The sequence below is a fragment of the Polypterus senegalus genome, chromosome 12 (assembly GCF_016835505.1).
Source record: "Polypterus senegalus isolate Bchr_013 chromosome 12, ASM1683550v1, whole genome shotgun sequence".
NCBI classification, from domain to species: Eukaryota; Metazoa; Chordata; class Cladistia; order Polypteriformes; family Polypteridae; genus Polypterus; species Polypterus senegalus.
In genome coordinates this window covers 19032197-19043839 of record NC_053165.1, presented here as the reverse complement: position 1 = coordinate 19043839, position 11643 = coordinate 19032197, and the positions used below count along the sequence as shown (strand labels likewise).

Here is an 11643-nt window from a genome sequence, read left to right as displayed (position 1 = left end):
GTTATATGTTACTTCTCGGCTATAGCCCTTCCTTACCTCGCAGTATCCTTTTGCGAGACCTAAGAAACAGTCCGAATGTGTTTCCAAGGCACCCAAACTAGGCGTCCGTGCGTGCGGGCTCGCCTGCGTGCTTACGTGCGTGTAACATCACCTAACGAGCTGCGCCTAGCCTTACGCTGGTCCCGCCCCTCAAGGAGCGCGCACATTCCTTTTGTCCAAGATGGCGGTTAAGAAGCAGGTTGTATGATGCTGGTTTATTTTAACCCGTTTTTTAAAAATTTTGCTTGGTCTATGACGAAATGCATTTCTTGTCAGATTAACTGTGCATGGGAGCGTATTGTTTTGCATTTTACTTTTTTTTAAAAGTGTAGTGCACGTACAGACGCGTAGAATACATTGCTGCAAGAGCGCAAAAAAGTTTCGGCATAATCGAAGCATGAAACGGCAGGGTGAGAGAGACTCCAGTCCGGGAAGAGCTACGGCCAAAAGAATTCGTGAGAGGGACCGGGATCGAGAAAGCAGCCGAAAAGAGGATGGCGCAGCTGCAGCCTCACTAACATCGGAAAGTAGGAATTACCACAAACACCAGGCCCGTAGCCGGAGCAGAGAGAGGGAGAAGTCCAACAGTAGCAGCCGGACACGAGAGGAGGCCCACCACCGAGCGCACCACCACGATGTTGCCGTTAACAGCCGCCAGCCGCTTAGGACTACAGGTACCGTTCCAAAAAGTAAGACGGCGCCCGATCTTGGGAGCAGCGGAGGCCGGGCAAGCAGCAGCAGCAACAGCAGCAGCGTGGAGTACAAGACTCTGCTCATCAGCAATCTGGGCTCTCAGCTTTCAGACGAGGATGTGGAAGATGGGCTGTTCCACGAGTTTAAAAAGTTTGGAGATGTCAGTGTCAAGTTATCCCACACCCCTGAGCTCGGTAGAGTGGCTTATGTAAATTTCAGGCACCCCGACGACGCCAAGGAGGCAAGGCACGCCAAAGGCAGGTTAGTTTTATACGATCGCCCTCTTAAAGTTGAACCTGTATATCCCAGGAGGCGCAGCTGCACTCCACCCGATGTCAGCTATGTTCCGCTTCACGCCAGCTTCCCCTACAGACAAAGGTCCTTATCACCGGGATCCAGCAATTTGAGAGAGCAGAGGCCCCGGCATTACACACTTGAGGCCTTAGGACTAAGAGACAGAGAGCGAGCTTTGGAGTATGTTGGTCTTTTTGATGATGGGGGGAGGTCTTACTCTTTCCAGATGCCAGAAGAGGATTTATTGCCAGAGGATGACCAGAGAGCGACCAGCAATTTATTTATTGGCAACCTGGATCACAATGTGACAGAGTCAGAGCTTAGAAGGGCTTTTGATAAATATGGATTGATTGAAGAGGTGGTAATCAAACGCCCTGCCCGGGCACAAGGAGGTGCTTATGCTTTTCTTAAATTTCATAATTTGGATATGGCTCACAGAGCCAAAGTTGCCATGTCTGGTCGCGTAATTGGCCGCAACGTTGTGAAAATCGGCTATGGCAAAGCCAATCCCACAACCCGGCTTTGGGTTGGGGGTCTGGGACCAAATACCTCATTAGCGGCTTTGGCACGTGAATTTGACCGCTTTGGCAGCATCAAGACCATTGATTATGGCAAAGGAGATAGCTTTGCATACATCCAGTATGAAAGCTTGGCTGCATCCCAGACAGCTTGTGCTCAGATGCGTGGCTTCCCTCTTGGGGGACCTAACAGAAGACTACGGGTTGATTTTGCCAATGAAGTAGGTGCACGCACCTATCCACAGCAATACCAGCCTCCAGGTCCTTTGCCTGTTCATTATGATTTACTTGCAGATGGCTACCGTGGTTTGGAGCGAGAGTTGCGTGCAAGAGATAGGACGCCACCTCATTCCGTTTACCCAGACAGAGAAAGGGGGTTCCCTGAGGGCGGCTGGACAAGTCACTCAAAAAGTTTAGACCGCAGGAATAATGTGGATGGTATTGGACGAGGTTTGGTTCGCAGTCGAAGCAAAGAGCGGTGGACAGGTGATAGAGAAAATGAGAGGACTGCTGCTAAACCTTGGGAGGACCGCCGAAAGCGCAGGAGCCTCTCAAATGAACGGGCATATGAAGACCGTGGTCGACCTAAAACACGGGGCTCGTCCCCAGAACGCAGTCCAGATAGAGTTCGGAAGGATGGCCGGTTTACGGACATTGTTACTGATACCCGTGACAACAACAGTGCAACTCCTGATGGTCGTCCTTGTACAGCAGAGGACAAAACACATAGTGGTGTACTTGACTCTCCATCAGCAAAGAAAAAGGATGCCGATCAGAACCATAGAAATGCAGAGTCTGAAGAGGCAAAAGCAGACGATGGGAAAACAGAGTCCAAAAAGCCAAACACATTATTAGAATATGCCCAGACTTTGCAGCTGGTTTGGCATGGGGTCTTGGTACTAAAGAACAGCTGTTTTCCTACAGATATGCACCTTCTGGAAGGTGGGTCTGCAGTTGTCAATAGTTTATTAAAGGATTCTGTGGCTGGTGGTAAAATTACACAGTTTAAAATTGCCCAGCGCTTGCGTCTTGACCAACCTAAGTTGGATGAAGTCAGCCGGCGGATTAAACAAGGAAGCCCAGATGGGTATGCAGTTCTTCTTGCAGTTCAAGCTCCTCAGGGAAAAGAAGCAGCACCACCTGAACCAGGGCTTCACCAGAGGCTTCTAAGAAACTTGGTCTCATACTTGAAGCAGAAGCAATCAGCTGGTGTAATTAGCTTGCCATTAGGCGGTGCAAAGGACAAAGAGTTTACTGGGATGCTGTATGCATTTCCTCCTTGTGACTTCACCCAGCACTATCTTCAGGGGGCTCTTAGGACTTTGGGCAAGTTGGAAGAGGAGCATCTTGTGGTGGTGATAGTCAGAGACTCACCTTGAATTGTAAAACCTTTTCAAATTAACTGTCTATAAACAAGCTTTTTTTTTTTTTTGTATGTATGTATTGTTCCTTATCGTTTTACATTATGAATTTCAATGGCAGCTGTTTTTTCTCTTTCTAAGAAATGAGATATTTAAAACATTGCTAAATTCTGTTTTGTACTGTTTTGTACAGTAGTGGCCTATATGATATGTGATGAAACCTAAGAGCAAACTTTTTTCTTTTCACATTTTAACTTAACAGAATGTTAGCCGCATTTCTTAAAATATATATATATATATATATATAAAGTTTTAAAACTGTATCTGTGGCATTTAAGGAGAGTGACACCACCTCTATGAAATGAATTTTTTAGACTATTTTGAAGGGAGTTATCTTTATATTACACGTTCTTATTGGAGGAAGGTTAGTTTTGTAACTTTTTAAAATATAAATATTAAAAAGTCAGATTGTCTTTCAGCTCTCCGCAAGTTAAAAGATCCTGGTTATGTTAAAATTATTGTGCAAAACATCTTAAACAGAAATATTTTGTGGTAATTCCAAATGGAGAATTGAAAGGTGTTTACACTTGACATTTAAACTACTTGTACTTTTTTATAGACCAAACTGTGTTTGGATGTTTTTATTCACTTTAATGGATTAATTTCAGGTTTTTAAAATTTTAAACTAACACACTAAACATGACATTCTTGTTCAGAGTACATCCTGCAAAATGATTTGTATGCTTTGTGCTGCAAATCGGTCATATTACGGCCATTAATTTAGTCCTTCGGTTGTGTTATACGAATAATGTAATTTTTTTTTAAAAGAACATTATCTTCAAATATATGGAGCAAAATTGTGCAAATGCGATGTTCTGTTTACATGTGAATGCCCGGGTTTTGAGTTAACTCTGGGCTCTATCTTGGTTTACATGATTTTATTTTTATTTGTTTAATTAGCACTGTTTATTTAGTTATGTAGGAAAAGTCAAAATACAGACAGCCTGTGACCATTATGTACCCCTTTAATTGAGTAAGATTTGCATGATGCACAAAGGGATTTTAATTTTTTTTTGTGTGTGCCATGCTCCACCATCACCTCTGGAATGATTCATACACACATTTGTCTTACCTGATACTTCCTTTTTCATTTAGTTACAAATGTTGTATGCGAAACTTCTTATTTACTGATCACATCATGTATAATGTTTGAATAATTGAGTACAAAACTTGCATTAGTGTTGTTAATAGAAAATACATTTTTTTTTATAGAAAAGGTGAAAATATTTGTTGTGAGCTCTTTTCTTAGGATTTTTTAATTATTTTAATTTATGTTGGTTGTGTACATTAAGTCCTCATAATATCTGTTGACTGGGCACCAAATATAAGAAAATTAATTCCTTAATCTTTTTATTTTCCCACTCTTTATCTTACGATCTATGGTATATGTCATTTTTGTTATCTTTATTTAAGTTATCCTATAAATAGACTTTCCTTTTCTAAACACCATTAGTCACCTTGACTATTTTTTCTCAAGAGTTTACAGAAGAGAGATAATGTGAGGTAATCCTAAAGCGTTTTTTCAAAATTAGGGTTTTGATAAGCAATATGACTTTTTTTCTAAGGTCTGAAAATGCAATAAATAACATCAAAATCAAGTTAATTTGTATACTTGAGGTTCTTAATCTTGATTGTGGAGGGCTGTATTTTGTTTTAGTTATATTTGTTTTATTCCAGACAGTTTCACAATTAGCAGTCAGTTATTGCTGCTAATGGAACATATTTTTTAGTTTAGTTTTAGTTAGATTGTTGGAATTTTTTTTTCAGTGTTGTCTGCAGTTGTAACTTTAATTGCTTCTTGTTTTCTTCACCAGTTACCGGTAAGAGGCAAAAGGTAGCTCAAATGCCTGACTTGGTCCCTTGTTCATAATGTGTTGACTCCTTTAGTTAAATATTTAGTAGGGGTTTGATGATTATTATTCTGCTCCAGACCAAAGCGTCTTTGAACATGGTCAAATCTACCATATTAGAATGAACTGATGATGTGACAAGATGGGACCATTCTAAAGCTTGTAGAAGTAAATACCATTTTTAGTTAGCAGCAAGGAAATAGTGGAGTGAAAATTTCCACTCCCTTTGACCCTCCAGGACTGAGACTGAGAAGCCCTTTTGTATACTATACACACGTGTATTGGCAGTTTAGTTTTCTCTTTTAAATATATTTGCCCAGTATGTGTAACCTCCTGATGTATTGTAGTTGTATCAAATGCAGGGCTGTGAATGAATACGGTGCTGGTACAGTGCAGGGCTATCCCTGGACAACAAGCGTTACACCTCAATCAGCTACAAAAGAAAAATACATTCCAATTGAGCCTAGAAAGCAATCGATAGCAACATATATTTGTGTCCAATTTTGTACCTATATCATTGATTTTACATTAATTAAGGTTATTCAATAAAAATTTGAGATTGTAAACATTTACTTTTCAGAAAGTGTACTTGTTAATATGCGCACCACTGTGTGACACTAAACCATAGGTAGCATCATTTGTCTGCCATGTAATGCCATCACTACTTCCCTTATCTCATTTAGGGGTAACATGGTGCTGGAGCCTGTCCTGGCAGTACTAGATACAAGGCAGGAAATGCAAACACTAAACTGGCACTCACACGGGGGGGTTGATGTGGGAACTGCCAGTTAAGCTAACCTGCAAGTGTTTGTGGATGTGGAAGAAAAAGCAGCTGGAGGAGCAGGAAGAATGAAGTGCACACAGATACTCTCTAAGGTGCAGCGAGCTGCTCCTGGTGCTGCTTTGGTATCACTGCTTAAAATAACAAAATGGGAGCTTAAAATCACAGCCTGTGGCTTTAATTGACTATTTTTAAAAGAGTTGAGCTTTTCCCTGACAGCTGGATTCAAATGACAGTGAAAGCAGGTGAGGTTATGTAAAGTTTATTCTAATGTTTGTAATATTCTAATTAGTATTTTGTTAGTCTTTAGGTGAGAACAGGAGATAACATAAAATATGTTTTGCATGTATCATTAAGTTTTTTGTTAGAATACAGAACTGCTGTTTTATTACCTATTTGGAAACAGAGGTGATGTTTTGGTGGAGCTAATTGCACAAATAAAAATATTCACTTATGCAATAAATAGTACATTACATAAAGAATAAATATTAATAGCTATTAATTCAGGTGACTCGTAACAGGTAGCCCTTTATGTATCCCCAAAGGGAAGTTAAAATTTGCAGAAGCTTCAAGAAATAGCATTGAAAAAATAAGATTTAATCCAAACCATGTAACATTACATTACAAGCTTTCATTGGCGATAATAAAGCAAAACATTGCAAATAATTTCAGCTGAAAGTTAACTTAGTAACCTAATTTATGTGGTATTTACATAAAAGAACAATTGCTTATAGGATTAGACGGACAATCACATGTCAGAACAGCCATTATAAAGCAAAATGCAGAGAGATGGGCCGAGTTTTCAGCATTGATCTAAACATCAGACTTGGCTGGCAGAATTGTGCAACTGTTCAGAATTGAAATACCAAAGTTGAACAAATTTAAGAGCGACTTGGGGGCAAAACAAGTAAGCATATTCTTTATTTAACATAGCAGCTTCCTAATATGAACGCCACAGTAAGGTGCTTTATAGGTATACTAAAGAGCAACTTTCAACAACACCACTTATTTTAGTGCCATTACCAAGAGAGTAATCTGTGTTATAATTGTACACATTTCAGTCAATTTGAGTACAGGAGGGTTACGCGACACAGTCGGGAAGGTGAGAATTGAGCATCCGACCTGGCGCTTTGAATGACGTCAGGCCCTCCCTGCTGTTCGGACACCGAAGTGCCTGACTCTGGAAGTTCTCCGCAGTCTCCGGGTATCCGCATGGTGAGGAGCACGAATGGGTCATACACCTCTCTTAAAATCAAACTGAAGGTTTCTGCATTATACTCGGATGGTCCTACCAGCTGTTTAACGTTACCATACACCTTATAATCTAGAATTGTTGTTGAACTGTTCAAAGGTGGTGTAGATTTTAAAAAGGAGTACATTTTGTTACCTGACACAGGTCCTCTCTCTTAGAGTTTAACGCAGCATATCAGCAATAGGAAAACCCGTTTTTAGGCTTGTATTTGCTAGTCCGATTGAATGTAACTTTCATTCTGACATCACAGGTGGTCATGGGATAGAGCAGTAGTACGGAAGAAGCGGAATAAAGATTGCAGGTTCATTATAGAGTATAATTGTATCAGCGGAATAAAGATTGCAGGTTCATTATAGAGTATAATTGTATCTATTTTTTTTAAGGGTGGCACTAAAATGTGCACAAATAGGGCATTAATTTTTTTTTTTTTTTAAGTTTACAACTTTTTTTTTGGAAAAATGACTCGCAGCATTAACCTGGCATGTCCCTGTTGGCAGCGTATTCCAGATTTTTGGGTGAATAATCGCGAAAGGCGTACCACTCGGCTCTTGGACCAATAACCAAGCAGGCCGTTCTTAAAAGCTCTAAGATTCAGATTTGTAACGTAGGGGAACGGGCACTCCAAGATACGTGAAGGGGCAAGATAATTTTAAATTTGAAACCTCATTAGTAGTGTTTTAAAGTCAATTGTAAAAGGCACGGGCAATGTAGTGACACTCAAGATTGGCGAGTTGTGCTCAGAATTTGTTTTTCTTGCTAAGATTCTTGCTACTGCCTACTGGGCTAACTGTAAGAATGTTTTGTTTAGGTCCACAAAAGGTTCAATAAATAATCATGAATAGATAACAGATTTATAAAATGCCAATGGGTTCCCGATTTTAAAAGGTCATTCGCTGTATATAATTACACGGGCTAAATTCGTGTTTTCCCAATCTGTTGTATCCTGCTAGGCAGACTACCATACATCACAGATTCCCGTTTTATGCACGTATTAGAAAACTTTTTAAAGCCCTAAGAGCCCTTCCCAAAATGAAACGGATCTTTGTCAAGCAGTGGTACTACGAGCACCCACACAACCCAGTACAGTGCCATTACAGAACCGTTAGTTTAAAGAGTGTAGAAGAGTGTCGCTGTATGAACCCAGCCACAGGGGATGCACAAACCAGTGTGTTTCTTTGCGTTGGTCCCAAGCCCGAATAAATGGGGAGGGTTACGTCAGAAAGAGCATCCGGTGTAAACTTTTTTCAAGTCAATATTCGGACAACGTAGATGATCCGCTGTGGCAACCCCTAACGGGAGCAGCCGAAAGAAGAAGAAAAGCGCTGAAAGAATATAACAGCCTATGGGAGTATTGAAATAATATAATTGATGGGCATTTTTGTGAGTTGACTTTAAAGCTTAGAGAATCGAGTTTTTCATATTGTGAACTTTATTTAAATAACTCAACCTAATAATCCTCAGTCCCAAAGTCACACAAGTAACCGAACTGTAATGCAACGATTACAAGGTGAGTGCATTTGTTTAGCTTGCGTTAGATGACATTATCGCGCACGGACAGCTCGGTGCTGCAGTGCATTGCGCGACTGCATCGCAGCTCTTGAGTCATTGTCCAGCCACAAGGACTTGGTAATGATACGTATATGCGAATATTGCTACTATCCTCTGATTTTAATTAATATCGGATGCCAGAGGTTAACGCTGTTGTCCGGCCACAACTCTGCACCTGCTCGAGCATCAAGAAACGATCGCCCTCTAGAATGTTATATATAATATAAAAATGTTACTAAATAACCAATAAGTCCGTAATTACCGCTGTTTACCTGGGGCCCGTTATCACTGAATGGACAAAACACCCCATCCGCATTTGAACCCGTTCATTATTTCGAAGTTGCGTGGACCCGGAACAGCGGATCCTTTAATGGTGCCACCGACTGAAAGACAGGCAAGAACCCTGAAGGAGCTGTCGGCTGACCGTATATAAGACTCACGCACGCATACGCTCGCCGATTCCAACGCCATCAGCTCACGATGGGGGGAACTTGAGGGTTAAGAGTGTGTGACAATTAGAAGAAGAATGCTGACCCTCCAGTCTTACTCACACTTAGGCGCGACGTGTTTTAAAAGGCCGGTTTCCTGTCTAAATTGTACTTTTCCCTGCAGGAAGGAATTTCATTTACAGTCAGAAACTTTAATTGTAAACCGTATTGTGTGTATTTGTTTTCTCTCTAAAGTGATACAAACATGTTTTTGTGAATATTGAAGACCGGAGTAGAACCTTATTTGCTCTGGCCATTGCAATAATTTCTAGCTTTCTGCCACCAGATGGCTCTGCAGCACATGAAACAGACCTCTCCTTGACTCGATTCTGACTTTCCTCTCACATAATATTCTTTGATCGAGTGTTGTTGTCTTATGGCACCAAAGCCGCGATTTCAAATCCCGACGTGGTCACCGGAAGTGGCGTAATTAGCATTTTTATTTTAACTTTCTCTCGATGATTACCTCCGCGTGACTTCGATTCCTTTCACATCTTAATTTCGTTTAGTTAAATATGGTCCAAGTCTCTTAATCACCACTATCTGGACCGGCGTTCTGTGCTCTAGAAGTGAAAAATTAGATTATATAAACTTTATTAGATAAACTTTATTAGTCCCATGTGGAAATTCAGATGCATACATCAGCAGAAACAGAAAACAAACAAACAACGATACAGACTCGCAGGGCAAATAATCCAGCTAATCCATCAATCAAACGGTAAATCAATAAATACAAATAAATTTAATATCAGTAAAAATAAACCTCATATAAGAGTGCTTGGGGTGGAAACATTGAATTGCCTGATAGAATTGGGCAGAAAAGACCCCCCAGTGGCGTTTCTTAGCACACCGTGGAGGAACGAGCCTGTGGCTAAAAGTGCTGCAAAAGAGCGCCGCCTGGCGGAGATGGAGGGGATTTTTCATACTGCCATTCAATTTTGCTACCATCCACTTTTCCACGACAGCTTCCAGTGTGTCCAGGGTTGGCCTCTGTGATGAAGCAGGTTTTCCTGGTAGGTTTGTTCAGGCGTTGTGCATATTTTGAGCTCAGATTGCTTGCCCTGGTGACTCGGCATAAAACAACACAATGGCCTCTATGAACTGGTAGAGCATTTCCAGCAGGTTGCTGCACAAATCAAAACTAAAACAGTATCTGATTGATATATCGATAGCTATGAAAGGGACTATAATCATTGTTTCATAGTGTCAGGTAATAATGACAACTTGCATGTTGGTCACACATTCAAGTAAGAACTACACTGCATTGTTTGTGCATGTGAAAATATAGCTAGTAACAGTACTACAACTACTATATAATAGATAAGTAGATATGAAAGGCAATCTATGAGAGATAAAAATATACTTAGGAAAGGCAGAACATAATAGAAAAATGTACAATGTGATAGAAAGACAGGAAAACACAATAAGATGGATTTGAAAGGCATTATATGATAGATTGATGGATATGTAGATATTAAAAGGGCTATAATTATTGTTTTTCATAAATAATGATGCATTGCAGGGCGGCTGCCTCGCAGTTAGGAGACGCGGGTTCGCTTCCCGGGTCCTCCCTGCGTGGAGTTTGTATGTTCTCCCCGTGTCTGCGTGGGTTTCCTCCCACAGTCCGAAGACATGCAGGTTAGGTGGATTGCCGATTCTAAATTGGCCGTAGTGTGTGCTTGGTGTGTTTGTGTGTGTCCTGCGGTGGGTTGGCACCCTGCCCAGGATTGGTTCCTGCCTTGTGCCCTGTGTTGGCTAGGATTGGGTCCAGCAGACCCCCGTGACCCTGTGTTCGGATTCGGCGGGTTGGAAAATGGATGGATGATGTGTTGCATGTTGGTCACACATGCAAGTAATTATTTCACATTTCACTGTCATCTATACATTTGACAACACAATTAGTACTAGCACTACAACTACTATATAACAGATCATTTCTCCTCAGGGATAAATAAAGCTTATTGAATCAAAATCAAACTGATATGATAAGCAATATATACCAGTGATAAATATACATGTGAGAAAGGCACTACATGAAATAGACAGGTAGATATTGACTTATAATATAGTAGGCAGGATTAGATAGTCAGAAATGAAAGGTGCTAGAATTCTTGTTTATCATGGTGTCTGAGAATAATGACGTGTTGCACATGCGAGTAAGAATTTCATTGTATTCTGTGCACATGACAACACAGTAAGAACTACAACATAATATGTTACAAGATATGAAAAGGAGAGAAAAAATATATTTAGGAAAGGCAGAACATATGGCAGAAATATAGATTTTAGTGTAGTAGGCAGGATTAGATAGACAGATATTAAAGTCACTATATAATACATAGATAGATAGAAAGGGAATTGTCTCTTCAAGTCAGATTTTTACATTTTCTCTCACCCTTGCAAGACATTTTGCTATATTTTGGGACTTTCATTGTATTTGGAACTTTAAAAGCTAGATCCTCGTTTTAGGCCAGCTTAGGCTGAAGCCTGCATCTTTTCTTTAGATAGAGAGATAGATAGATAGGTGCTAGAATTCTTGTTTATCATGGTGTCGGAGAATAATTACATGTTGCATGTGAGAATTTCATTGTATTCTGTGCACGTGACAACCCAAATAGTACTTCAACTACTATATAATAAGTAAGTAGATAGTAATAAAGTTAGGAAAGGCAGAACATAATATGGTAGAAGGACAGATTTTAGTATAATAGACAGCATAAGCAGGAGACAGAGCTGGAAGGTGGCAGAGATGCTAAGAT

At 40.4% G+C, this 11643-nt stretch overlaps 1 protein-coding gene across 1 annotated transcript; it reads left to right on the top strand.

The window, feature by feature from the left end:
• Nucleotides 1-215: 215 nt before the first annotated feature.
• rbm15b (RNA binding motif protein 15B) lies at nucleotides 216-4521 on the top strand. The gene has a single exon (XM_039771229.1). It carries the CDS (start codon nucleotides 437-439, stop codon nucleotides 2921-2923), a length of 2487 nt encoding a protein of 828 aa, XP_039627163.1. The 5' UTR covers nucleotides 216-436; the 3' UTR covers nucleotides 2924-4521.
• The last annotated feature ends 7122 nt before the right edge of the window (nucleotides 4522-11643 follow it).